This window comes from Ambystoma mexicanum, chromosome 1p (assembly GCF_040938575.1).
Source record: "Ambystoma mexicanum isolate Mex_15411 chromosome 1p, UKY_AmexF1_1, whole genome shotgun sequence".
NCBI classification, from domain to species: domain Eukaryota; kingdom Metazoa; phylum Chordata; class Amphibia; order Caudata; family Ambystomatidae; genus Ambystoma; species Ambystoma mexicanum.
In genome coordinates this window covers 194,353,539-194,367,809 of record NC_090921.1, presented here as the reverse complement: position 1 = coordinate 194,367,809, position 14,271 = coordinate 194,353,539, and the positions used below count along the sequence as shown (strand labels likewise).

Below are 14,271 nucleotides of genomic sequence, written 5' to 3'. Positions count from 1 at the left end.
AACATTTATTTACCAATCAAACAGTGGAATAGGAAACATGCTGGTTTTTGATCACGCACCAATATCCCTTAGGATAGCCATGAAACACCATCTCAGACGATCCTTCAACGGGTGCCTGAACTGATCATAACTCAGTGATGGCAGTTTTAAGGAAGATATGAATGCTGAACATGAGGAATTAATCAGAAACAATATAATGGGAGAAGAGTGGGACCCGGCAGTATGGCAAATGTTAGGCCAGAAGAGAATAGAGAAACTAAGAGAAACTGCGAGACTAGAAAGTGAAATTGGGCTGACAGAGGGCTGATCTGATTTAGGAAATCCAGCTCAACGAACAACAGGAGAAATGTGGAGTGCTTGGAATTCGAGCTGAATAAGTTGTTGATAGAGTGGAATATGCCCTTTTCAGAGTGAGGATGAATTACTGTGGAAACAGGAAAGGAGTAAGTGATTTCCTTGCTCATGGATTCCACCGCATGAAGAGTGACCACGCGATAGCTTCAGAACACAATCCAGTTTGGTCTAGAATAATTGTCTAATCCAAGATCAATAAGGAATTTGAAAACTCCCACTGAAAGTTATGTAGCTCAGAGCTGACGACTTAGGCTAGAGCAATCTAGAAATACTTGGAAACAAGGAACTTGCAGAAATTAGAGGGAGCGGCATTGAGAATGCTAGAAGCACTGATCACACATGAAGAAGTAGAGGTGGTGATTGCACCACTAAAGAGCGGGCAGATGTCCAGGCTACACGGCTTGCCAGACGAATTCCACAAGGTGAGGTGTGAAGATGCTGTGAAGCTCTTGCATGCTATGCAAACTGTGGTTGCTGCACACAGAAGACTGCCTTGCACATCAGTCAATGCCATCATTAGTCCGCTGCTTAAACCAACCTTGAACTGCAGGTGCAACACGTCTCTCAGTCTCTTGAACCCTGGTAAAAAGGTGCTCAGAAATATTCTAGTCCAATGACTACAGAGAGCAATACAGAGATTGTTACATCAAGACCAGAGTGGGTTCACAAAGGGAGAAATGTCAAAGACGAGATGAGATTACTCCATGAGATGTGAAAGGCAGGTAATGCAATATGCCAGCCACTTGGTTGCAGAAAAGTAATTTGATTGAATCAAGTGGACTATCTATTTGTGGTGATAGAAAGTATGGGCTATGATGCAAACTTCGCTTCACTGACCAGATTGTTATATCTGAACCAAACAGCCTCAGCAATGATGAATGGTCTGATCTTGCTGCCGCTTGATAAATAGAGACGAATGAGGCATTGATGTCCCCCTTCAACACTCCTGTTCATCATTGCAATGGAGCCTTTTGCTACCATACTATTTGATGAGGACAGAGTGAGTGGTGTATCGTTATTGTGTGCTGCAGCAGACATTATGGCTATAAGCTGACAACTTGGTTCTTGTCAGCCAGGACATACGCATTTCGCAGCGAGAAGCTCTATCTACTATAACTTGGTACTTATGAAGGTAGGATACAAGTTCAACTGCTGCAAATCCAACGTCCTACCACTTTCAATGACATGTAAATGTGGGCTTTGCATGGCACCCTTTAAAACTAAGATGCCTGGGTGTCTGGCTTCAATGTGACGTAAACAGCCTGGCATGTTATAACATAGAAGAATTATAGACACTATTCAACAGATGGGCTTCTATAAATCTCTCCTTGTGGGGTGGGATCAACTCAAATTACAGTGGGCATAGCACCCAAGGTTAAATACACCCTGTCAATGTTGCTGTTGATAGAACCAGGGAACTCAACAGACATTTGCTGAAGCTCCTTACTGTTGTCCAGGCGACATGACACGTCTAAAGATACCTATGACTAAGGTTGTTGGACCTGACAACCTTTGAATCATATCGCCTCGCCTTTGTGCAACAGCATCTGGGTTGCTGGCTGGCAAAGGTGTGCCCACTGAAGGAGCCCTGAGCAATGGCAGAGTAAAATGAGGTGGGCCTCTCCAAGCATCAAGCCTCCTGACAACTGTGCACACTGTAAAAGATGGAAGAAACCGAGTAACAAGCATTTTAAGGATGCGGTGGCATAAGATTTGCAATTTATGGGCCTCATTACGACAATGGAGGTAGCCATACCGCATTTAGCGGCATGGCTACTCCTATACCGGGTACTGGGTCCGGGTTCCCTGAATGGGGAAATTTCCCCATTCAGGGAACCCGGACCCGGTACATCCCCATTCCCATTAGAGCCCCCAAAGAGCTCAATGGGAATGGGGAGGGTGCTAACAACTGGCCCGTTAATGACTGGCCCGTTGTTAGAATCTGGTCTGCTCCCGGGACCCGATAAGGACGTATACTGTGTAGCCTATTACCCAATTGTTCACAGACAGTGTGCTATAAAATTAGGGCAAGGCCTATGTGTATGGAAAAAACCAAAAGAATGTAAAATGTATACCCCGAAAGTGTGTCTATGGAAACTTAATGCAGAGAACACTTGATTGGTAGGAGGTTTCTACATTTTTTACATGACAACATCCATGACGTTTACCAAATTTGCATTAAATTTCTATGGGTGTGGCTGAAAAAAGTAATAATTGATGTGTGTTTGGTTGTGGCTAAAGATGTATTTGATGTAGTACATGATCTTTCATGAAAAAGACACCAGGCTAGACTTTAAGGGCAGCTTGGATGTGCAGTCAGTTGTGTTCTGGATTTGACCATAATGGGTGAAGTGCTAGAGTGGATGTTCAGGAAGTGAGGGACAAAGGCAGGTTAGAGGTGTGGGAAAAATGTTAGCTACCATGTAGATCGGAGGTAAATTAAGAGGGTAACTCAGAGGCAAGGAGGTAGGCTTTTAGTTTGGCTTTGAACACATTCGTGTGGACTGTGGCTCGGATCTGGGGGGGGAGAGAATTCCATGCAAGTGGAGCAAGAAGAGGAAGAGCGGAAGCGAGAGGAAGCCCACAGCGGGCAAGGAGCCACAAGGGTAGTCGAGGAGGCACAGCAGACATTACGAGGAGGCTGGCAGAGTTGAATAGAGGAGGATAGATAAAGAGGTGCCTTACCATGGATACATTTGTGAACCAGGAGATGAAATTTTAATCTGACCTGTTTTGCATCGCCAGCCATCCAGTCTGGTAATGGTATGAGGAGGTATGTGTGAAATGAGGGAGTTCAAAGAGAGTCCTGGTAGCAAAGTTTATGATCGTGTTAAGAATACAGAAAGCATACTTGGGGATACCAAAGAGGATGCTGGAACTGTAACCCAGATTAGAGAGAACAAGAGTGGTTTTGAGATGCTTGGCTGTGCTGAAAGGAAGGAGGCGAGCTGTTTTGGAGATGAAAGCAGAGAAAGTGTGAGAAGGTCATATATGATGCTGAGGTTTATAGCTGATGAAGAGTAGGGGTGAGTGTCAGGTGGAAACTGGACAGGCAGAGAAAAGACAAGAGAGAGTATTTGGAAGGAATGAAGCGTGCTTCTGTTTTGGTAGAAATAAACATCAGAGAGTGCAAAGCCATCCAATATTTACAAGCAGACAGACAGTTGAACATTTTGATAGAGAGATCAGAGAAATGTTTAGGAAAAGAGAAGATGATGTGGGTGTCGTCCACGAAGAATTGATACGAGAACCCGAAGGAGGAGATTAGTGCCCCAAGAGCAGAGGTATGGAGTGTAAAGAAGAGCGGACACAAGAGGGAGCCTTGTTGAACATCAACAGAGGAGTGAGTTGAGAGGTGTTGTTGTTCCAGGAGACAGAGAATTGGTGAGGTGCATTGTAGGATTCAATCCAGGCACAAGCTTGATCATGAATTCCAAGATGAAATAGAGTATTAAGGAGGTCAGAGTGATCAACAGTGTCAAAGGCAGCAGACAGGTCAAGGAGAACTGGGGTAGAGAATAAGTTGGACCGTTTAGTAGAGGCAATGAAGTTGGACACATTCATGAAAGCAAATTCTGTGCAGTGACATGAGCAGAAAACCTGATTGTAGGTGGTCTTGAAGGTTGTGGATACCTAAGAAATTAATAAGACGGTTGAACAAAACCCTTTCGAGCACTTTACAGTAGTGCTGAAGGAGAGACACAGGACAAAAGTTAGCCAGTAGTTTTGGGTCAGCCCCTAGCTTTTTTTTACAAGCGGGAAGACAATGGCTGTTTATAAAACATAGGGAAATCAAATTGAGTCAAAACGCTGTTGGAACAGTTCAGCGAGGAAGGGGTGTTGCTCAATCTGGAAAAGATTCAGGGCTACACTAATGTCGGGACTCAGGGCTAGCCTTTTGGTTGTAGCCCCTGAACTTCTATCCGGGGCTACAACCAAAAGACCTTGGGCTATAGCCCTCTTAGGCCCCCCCAAGAAACACCTCTGCAGCAAGTTGATAGGCCACTAAAAGGGCAGTAGGCTTGACTAGCTGTGGAGCAAGAGGTTCTGATGGGTTACAAGAGGGGATAGCCAACATCAGTAAAGCTTGCACTTTGTCAATATTAGTGTGACTAAAGTGGGAGATAGAGACAGAGGATGATTGCAGAGTAGGCAGAGTATAACATGTCAGAGGAGGGCGAGTGAGGAAGACCAGGTGAGAGTCTCTCCTTTTGGAAATGTTTGCAGTGATGTAGGTCATTAGCTGCGAGAGTGGAGTTGATAGTCATAGACTTAGACTTAGAAGAGTGAGGAGTGAGTTTAGGGTGCACTGTAGCCAGCGAGGATGGTTGTAGTGAGAGTCAATGAGGGTGAGGGTGAGGCTGTACTCCCTTTTTGCTCTATCAAGAGTGGAATTGAGAGAGTTCAGGGCAGAGAGGTAGAGTTACCAGTCCTTGTGTAAGTGGGTATGCCTCCGCTTGTGCAGCAACCACGCATGTCTGTGCATAGAGAGCGTATGAATGGGGTGACCACTGGTTGAGGATACTGAGATTTAGGGATGAAGTAAGCAGTGGGAAGTGAGCAGAGAATGAGTCATTGAGTACGGATTGGAAGCTAGAGAAGGTAAAGTTAGTGGAAGAGGCATTAGGTGTGAAAAGGGATAGTGAGAACTGTAGGTCAGAGAGAAAGGGGGAATGACAGTAGGTTTACATTTCCTTTTAGTAATAGATGAAACAAATGATGAGGAAAGTTCAGAGGGTGGAAAGGCGATGGTGGTGGAAACAATCGAGTGATCAGACTCTTGTCGCCTTATCACTTGACAACAACCGCCTTGCCTTGCACTGCTATGTACTTTACTTAACCTGTCCTTTTTTATGATTGTAACTGTAACCATTGCCTTTATATGTACCTGTTGTTCTAAGATATGCGCCCAGTTGCCTTCGGGTCTGGTGCGCTATACAAATAAATAAAATACAAATACAAAATACAAATAAATTAGGTAACCCACCTTTTGGTATAGGTCTGTACTACACAAGTTGGTAGTGTGACTGAGCAGCCAGGCCTATCTCAAGAGGGGTAAATGTGAGCTGTAGAGCTGTACACATGAAATCCGTAACTACCAGTAGCCAAGTAACACTTACACTCAAGATTTCAGTTATAAATATTTATTTAACATCAGTTTAAAATAAGCATACTCTAAAAAGGTAAACGATTGTAACAGTACGAATAAACTTTTAAATTATTTTTCAGAATCAAACAAGCCAGTGAATATTCTTTGGATATGCTCCATACACTTCTACACCCAGAGATGACTTCAATCACAAGGATAGTATTTGAATGTATATATTACACTAGCATAGTTTGCAGATTCAGAGTTGCAGAAAGGAAAGGTTAAGGGAAGCAAAAAAGGTTAGAACAGATTCTCAGAACATGTGAGGACAACTAAATCCTCCAATGAAGTCTAGATAAGCCTTTCCCGGCAGTGAAAGTCTACACAAGCTACCACCTTTGAGGGACAGGCACTATCAAAGTGAATGGATTTAGAGGTTTGCTTTTAGGGAGCCAGGACCGCCAAAAACATTTGAACACAGTCTATGGATCTGATGCACTTCTTAGATTAAAGTCTTGCACAAAGTTAGAGAGTTCAGAAGAAAATCACTTGTAGGGTCACAAGCTGTTAAACCTGTGAGCAGGGAGTTAAAATCAACTCAAAAAAGTAAGCCAATGCAATTCCTCAGTGAGAAAAGCGCAGTTACAGGCAGTAAGGTAAGTACCCCAAGCATAAGCAGTACCACTTGTTAGAAGAAGACTGGTCCAGCTGGATTCTGTCTCACTACAGCGATGCAGACCCTGGTTCCTGAGCCTCAGTCGTGGAGACAAGAGGGAGGATGGCTGGAGGGGTCCTGCAGCAGTACTCGGGAGGGTTGTCGGTAGCTACGGGCTCTTATCGGTTCTGCGGCACTTCGTGGTTTCAGCGCTTAGCAAACAGCACTGCTGCAGATCTCAGACACCGGTTGGACTTCCTTCACTCTCTTGAACCTGCTCTCTGGTGAGGGAACTCTGGATCTGGACGCCCTGCTTTTGGAATGTCCTTAGGAGGCTCCTGGAGCTTCTAGCCGGATTCGTTCCACAGCAGATGTTGCACTTGACTCCGGACACTTGACCCCGGGCATTGGGCTCTCGCAGCAACGGAGAAGTACATCAAGTAGGGGATGGTGGTACAGTGGTGTTCATTTTAGGCTTAGTCGGTTTCACTAACCCATGGGGAGAAGTTGTTCCGTCCAGAGCTTCTCTGTCGAGGTGAAAAAGGAGGTCAGCACAGCAGCAGGGATTCCCTGGGCACTTGAAAAGTCCAGGAGGTTGCAGCAAGCGGTGTTTGCGGTTTCTTCGTCGGGTGTTTCTCCCTGTGGTCAACTCTGCTTGTAGTCCCAAAAACCCTCAACTTTTAAGCAGGTTTCTCCTATTCATAAACTGCCTAGGTTGTCAATCACACAGCAGGGTGGCTGTCCTGAAGGGACAGCCAGCCAATCAGGACTAGCTGCATTCTGGCATTCCTAGAGATAAAGGACAGGGGAGTTTCAGACCATCCCTCACATCCTATCCTTCCAGACACACAGGAGCCAGGGGCGTGCTTCAGGGCTGAAGCCCACCAAAGGCAAAACAAACAAAGGACTCAAACCTGTCTCAAAGCACAGAGTAAAACCCAAGATATAAAATGGTGAAAAAAGAAGACAGGAGCCATTTTGACGAAACGGTCACCCATGAGTGATGTACTGCAGCTGAGGGTTCAACCTATGGTAGAAACACACAATGACACTTAACATTAAATCACTTCCACCAGCCATTTAAAGAAGTGAGGGTAACATAACAATGTTACATGAGCAAGTAGGATAAGGGTCTACTAAGTGACCCCCCAGCACTCCACATAAGCTGGTGTGTGCTGGACCTACAAAGAGAAAAGGTAAGTAAAGTAATTATCACGTTACTATTCGTAGGAACTGTAGTTCACACAAGAAAAGTCATTTAAACCTTGAGAGAAATCTAAAGGATTTCTCAGTGACACTGCACTGAAGTTGCTGTGTGTCACCATACAAAAAGAAGATGCCTATGGAGTTTGTCAGACTCCAAACACAGTGAAAACATAAAATCAAAATCAGGTAAACACATGAAAGAGGGAGAAAAAGTTCCCACTCACTCAGGTATTAACATTAAAAAGTCCTAAATCCAGCAAAAGAGCTGGGATATCTATGGTGGGAGGAATTTAGCACTAAAATGAAAACTCTCCCTAACACGGACCAGGATGGCGAAGGATGGAGATGATGTGAACTCAGTGAAGCAGATCAATAGTAGAGATGGTGAATTCAAAAGAGACAGGAGAGGACCTGGTTTTGGATATTTGTGAGGCAATGTGTCAGGAAGGGAGTAGGTGTCTGGCACCTCCATCTCAGCCAGTCAGTCAAGGAGAGTAAATTAAGGATAGCTTGGAGTCATGTTGGGCCTCCAGAATGGCAGTGTCAGATTGAGAAATCCAGGTTTCCATGATAGCAATATTGTCTAGGGGAGGAGAGCTGGAGTAAAAGTAGTCAGTGATAGAGGAAGTTTTGTTAATTATGGACTGATAATTCCAGAGTGCAATGTTCAGTTGATACGTTAAGGAAGAGTAGAGAAGTTAACTCTCAGAGGAAGAGAGTCAAGGCAGATAGGCGATAGAGGAGGGATGATTAGCTCATCAGCTTAGTTTGTTGGAAGTAGGTAGAAGAGAGATGGATTAGTGAGAGTTTTGAGTTGTGAGTTTTATAATAGGGATGGGAAGGGAGGCAGTTGTAGTGTTACTGAAGAAAGTGTAGGAAGAGGTGAGTAGTAGGAGGAGAAGGAATGAGTGTAGTATAGGTGAGTAGCACAGTGTGGAGACACTGAACAGTAATTAGGAAGCCTGGGGACCTGCCCAGGTGACTGCTCCATGTATTCCTCTCCACAACCTGGTCAGAATGTCCCTCAAACTCACCCCATTGTAACACACTCACCACTTCCCATCACATCTAATCTATTGTACCTTTCTTTATGTTTAAAAGAGCATTGTTCCTACTCTATTTAAATAAATACAATATTTAAAAAATAAAAACCTCATAGGTGCAACAGGGAGAAAGGCAAAAACAAAGACTCATAGGCTAAAACACAAAGAGGCTTGTTAATGGCTGGTCTTCACCCTTTACTGTTATGCTCTTAACTGGGAAGTCCCTGCCTGATACCCCGACGAAGTACAGAAGGGAAGACACACACTTTTGTCACTTGATGGCCTAGTCCGTCAGAAGTTGATCTCTCTGATATTGACCCAGGTGGTGCTGGGATGAGGCGATTTCTTCCTGATTAGTCTTTCCAGAGGAGTCTCTAGTGGCCTTCAACTGGAAAAGGGGTTGATCCAAGATGGCCTCAGGAAGTTATTTTACCAATCCAAGATGGCCACAGGAAGTGATGTCATCAATCCAAAATGGACGCTGGAAGTGATGTCACTATACATATCATTTACACTTACTCTTCTCAGCTCCAAATAAATTGCTGACAGCCTAAGTTCAGGGGCTTTTTTAGCCTTGAAATTAGGCTTACACCATCATTAACATTTCTAGTCCTTAAACCCTATTTCGGTCTTACTGTTGCTTCTATGAGGTGTTTGTCTGTCAATGTTAAGATGGATTTCTGAACTCTGACCTGGAGGGGCAGAGGTTCAGAAGGCCAGCCTAGTTTCTTGGAACAGGGTAACCTCTGGACAAGCCAGACCAATCAGGGTAGCGATGGCGGCGGTCAAGACTAAGTCTCAAGAGGGGTGAGGGTGGCTGAAAGACCTCAATGAGCACACAAAGCAAGGACACTTACAAATTACTCCAGACAGGTGTTATATTAAAAATATAGACACATTTATTACAAGGCCTTTGTAACATCGACCATAGCAAAGAATCACAATAATACTAAACTAAACCAACACATCACAATCAATAAAATATATATACAAGACTGAGGGGTCTAAGGAGTTAGAAGCACGAAATATGTAGATCACCTAGATGTGGAGGAAAACAGGCAGTGCAAGTAATCGTTAGACCCAGTTCGACATCAGTAATACACCTAACTAGGAGGTAGTCCAAACCCTACGAAGAGAGGAGCCTTACGCTTAATAGTACATGCACACGCTTGTGCCAATGGACAAAATAGGGTTTCTTCAAGGGTCTCTGACAGATCAGGAAGGTGGATGAAGCGATGAAGAACAAGTCCCCACTACTCAAGCAAGACCTCCACTTGCGGGCAGAGGCAGGGTGAGAGTGTGGGATGGATCTGCTATTTCGCAACAGCGGTAGAAAAGAAATGGGTTTCTGCGCTAGGGGCCACCGGTTGGGGTATGGACTACTCACCGGTCCACGACGCAGGCAGACCCAAACTTCGCCAGTTCAGTTCACATTGCTGGCAGGTTCGGATGCGACAATCAGGACGTCTCGACACCGTGTAGATTCCGCATTAGCAGGATTCAGAGTTGAGGGGGTCAAAAATGCAGCGAACGTGCACAGGTCGTTACCACAGCAGGGCAACACGGCAACCGCGTTTACTCTGGTCCGGGCGCACTCGTCTCACTTCAGACCTGGGAATGCCAAGTGTACGAAATTCGGTGTGAGGGTGCCGTGGACCCAGAGCTAGCAGTAGGCCAAGTTTCGAGGGCTTCCCCGAAACGGCGGTGGTGACAGAGCAAACGTCCCGTGTAAGCTGGTCAGCACACTGGTTGGCACAGGGACACTTCCAAAGAGGCTTACTTGCAGGGTTTGATGAAGGTGCCGAGAATAGTTGGTCCCACTATTCCAATGGGTCGAATCGCCTTTGCAGACCTTCTAGGATGATCAGATGCAGAGGGGTCTAGCGGATGACAGCGGGCTCAGGGTGCCAAACCTTCCAGCGGTTCACCAGCGGTTCCTCGACTCGGCTTCTTGTTGCAGGATACTTGGCTCCTTAACCCTTGTTCGGTGTGAACTCAGGAGATCGACATGGTAGTGGTGTTTTTGGCCTCCTCTTATCCAAAGTTCCCTTTGTGCTAAAACGGAGAGGACCCAATGGGAGATATGCTCACAAACACATACTCCATACGTGGACCAATCACAGACCACGGTGGTCCCAGGCATTCAGGACACTACAGACTCTCTGGCACCCAGGATGTGTACTGGGAACAGACATCCCAGCCCGCATCCTGGAGGCACACACACAAGGCATGCAGAAGCCCGCAAAAGCTTTGGGTTTCGCAGGAAAGTGCATGACCAAATAAGGACTGACCCGGGTCGGCTCAACCTGGGGAAGGTGAAGGGGCAAGATGGCCAAAAGACAGGACAAAGAACCGCGTGGCATGGCCATTTTGGAGCCAGGCCACCTATTCGTGCCAAATGCGGTAAGCGCGGATAATATGGCAAAAAAGGGTTCAAAACATAAGATAAACGATAGCTGCCACCAGTCCTGTCCGTGACACACCTGCACAGTTCATAATAAGTCCAGGGAGAGTTTCTTGGGCCTTTGGAATGACTAGAGACCCAAGAGTGCGGTAAAGTAAGTTACATTGCACTCTTGTTGCATGTTGCACAAAAGCTACAACATGAGGAAAGGACTAAGGGAAACAAAGTCTCCCAGTACTGACTGTTTTAAGGGCATGTCAGTTTCCCCATAAGAATGGAGCAAAAGCCCAGAGGAGTGCGGCGGAGGGCTGCGCTTCTCTGGCAAAGGTTAGATCAGGGTGTAAAACAGCAGCAAAAAGTTTGGGGGTTGCCACATGGAGGGAAAATTACATTCAAATATGAAATCTTTCCTAACAGTCAACACTTGCAGTGTTGGCTTAATCTTGCGCTATTGAGTTTGAATTTGTTTGCAGGTTTTTATATAGCGAGAACCTATCTAGGAAGCAACAGAGCTCTGTACATGTTGTCGAGAATAACATATGAAGTATGGAGTTGAGGGGTTACAAAATGTGGCACGGGATGTTCCAGCAATGTGGGTGGCATGTCATAGTTGGTAAGTTAGTTGATCCCTCTGAGTTCTCTAAATTTGGTCCCATCTCCCAACTTCTTTTTTTATTTAAACAACTCGAGAGAGCTGTGGGTTAGCAGTTAAAAACTTTGTAGAATCCTTCAATTTATGGGACAGGGCCCAGCTGGGTGTTAGATCAATGTGAAGCACAGAATTAGCGTCCATATCAGTCCTTGACCCCCTACAAAGTAAGGCAGATAACAACAAAACTTAATTCTATTAGGTATTTAATACCGTCGGCCACCATTTGCTGATGAACTATGTAAATAAATTGGTGATTTAGGGGACAGTGCTTAAATAGACAGAATCATTCTTGGATGATTGGACCCAACACATCCAATTGGGATCTTCTTCAACTCCACAGGCATTGGCATGTGGCGTCCCACAGAGTTCTGGCCTATCCCCTCTTCTTTTTAATGTGTATCTTCACCCCTTGATTAACCTTCTATAGGAAGCGGGTGTGACATTTTATTTGATGAAGCTGATAACACCCAAATCCTGGCAGACCTTAAGGAGAATGATGATGCCATAGCAGACAAAATAAAAATGTCTGCTGAGAGTGACGGTATGAATGGACAGATACGTTTTAAAAATCAATCTAGTCAAAACTGAAATACTGATCATAAATGAAACAATCAATACATGGACTCCTTTTTTGTTGTCCTGATTCATATGGACACTGCCCTCTGCCTAGTGTCAAAGTTAAGAACCTGGGCATCCCTATGGATAGTAGGTTTATACTGAATGCACAGATATCAGCCTTAACAAGATCGTGTTATTACACTCTGAGGAGAATAAAGAAACTTCTCCCTTATCGGTCTTTTCCACACCAGGTTCTGGTGATGAATACTTTGGTTATTTCTCATCTTGATTTTAGTAAAGCTATTTACCTAGGTCTACCAGGTTACATGATCTGCAGATTGGAGAGAGTACAGCACGCTGCTGCCTCTGATTCATGCTGAAATGCAAGAGATTTGAACACATCACCCCAGCACTGTGTTCCCTTCATTGGTTAATGGTGAGGAGTTGCATCTCTTTTAAGAGTGTGTGTATCGTTTTTTCAAATGTCTCAAACACACGTCACCGGCCTCTCTGTACCTGGAAATCAATGGGTGTCTATCATCACGATCCTATAGATTAAGAGCTAACAGAAGATTAACCCTGCTTGTTTATGGAAAGGGCAGGCTTGGCAGGTTGTACCTTTTTTGTCCAGGCAATCGGACAATAGAACACACTCCATGCCGAATTACGTAATTAGTAATTTTCTCTTATAAGCATAGCAACATAATTGACTTAGTTTTGGGTCAAGGTAATATAGTGCTGAGATACCATTAGGTGATTGTGCGCTCGATAAAGCCACCATATACCTTATCATAACATGTGACGTAGGTAGACAAGTTAGGCTGTGGGGCGGCTTGCAATTATGTAAATTCATGATAATAGTACAAACTGCCTTTGTTATTAAGAACTATTAAAAACAAATTAGCAAAACTAATCAGAACTTGAAAAGTGTTTATCTGTTTGGCCACTTGGCTTTCGGTTCACAACAGGTTGTAATATCCCTCATTGCACGATAACTGTAAGACGGGTTTTACGCAGCTCTTGGTGAGATCACTGTTGCCACTGTCTCTCTCTTCCTGTCGCCCAATCAAGTGCTCGCTCTCATTCTTTCTCCTTTTCTGTCTCCCGCTCTCTCTTATGATGTGTCTGTAATTTGTGAATAAATCTTTGTATACAATTTTTATTTATATGCTTTTCACACATTGTATTGTTTATTTTGCTGCAATTATCTCTTTGTGAATTTTGGGGTATGGTAGTGTAGACAAGACAGACTTACTTAATAAGCCTCTTCAAAGAGAAAATAAAATGCTTAACAGAAATATAGTGGAGGGGCCATGTGGTAACACATTTCCATTTTTATTCATCAAAAGATCAGCTATTTCTCCACAAGTCCACTCCTGAGTGACCGGAATCAGTTTCCCTCCTTTTTCCGCACCATTCCCAGTGATGACTTCCAGTCCCTGGGTCTGGCACAGCTGGTGATGCACTTTGGATGGACCTGGGTGGGAATTCTTGCCACAGATGATGACTATGGACAACTGGGCAGTCATATAGTGCAGCAAGAACTCATCAGTGCCAGGGCGTGTGTGGCCTTCAATGAGAAAATTCTGCTAAGCCGAGCTGACAAGAACGCATTGCATATCGTCAAAGTGATCACTACCTCCACTGCCAAGGCCATTGTTGTTTTTTCTTCTATCGCTTATCTAGTTCCTGTCCTGGATGAAATCGTTAGACAGAATGTGACTGGGAACATCTGGATTGCCAGCGAAGGCTGGTCCACATCTTTTCTCATCCCTTACGACAAATATTCTGAAATCCTAGCCAATACCATTGGGTTTGCAATACACAGTGGAGGAATGGAGGGCTTTCAAGAATATTTCAACAGACTCCACCCGTCAACATCTCCAGAGGATACCTTTTTGATAAGGTTCTGGGAGGAAGCTTTCGGTTGCCAGTGGAAGAAGCAGGAAAGCCTTCCCAATGAAAAGGACAATAAAACCAAGATATGCACAGGGGCTGAAGAACTGGACAGCCCACGCCTAAGCAGCATGATGGATTTAAGAATCACGTACAATATCTACAATGCAGTTTATGCTACCGCACTGTCACTGCACAACCTAAATACATGTGTAGATGCTCAAAGTGCTTCCTTTGTTGGTACCTGTGCAAACATCACAGACTTCCGTCCATGGCAAGTATGTAATACCTTGAAAAATATTTCGTCACAATCACATTGTTATAAATTGAAGGGAACAGGCCAGGTGCTCTATTCCCAGAAATGTGCGTACATTTTGGTGAATACCAAGATATATCTTTAACTTGTGCTCTGAC

At 44.5% G+C, this 14,271-nt stretch overlaps 1 protein-coding gene across 1 annotated transcript in view; it reads left to right on the top strand.

Annotated features, from left to right (window-relative positions):
* The window catches only part of LOC138464594 (extracellular calcium-sensing receptor-like), a 63,799-nt gene that overhangs the window by 24,436 nt on the left and 25,092 nt on the right, over nucleotides 1–14,271 (top strand). The window contains exon 3 of the mRNA XM_069607218.1: nucleotides 13,311–14,135. Coding sequence (XP_069463319.1) covers nucleotides 13,311–14,135 — 825 coding nt within the window. The remainder of the gene's footprint in view (nucleotides 1–13,310; nucleotides 14,136–14,271) is intronic.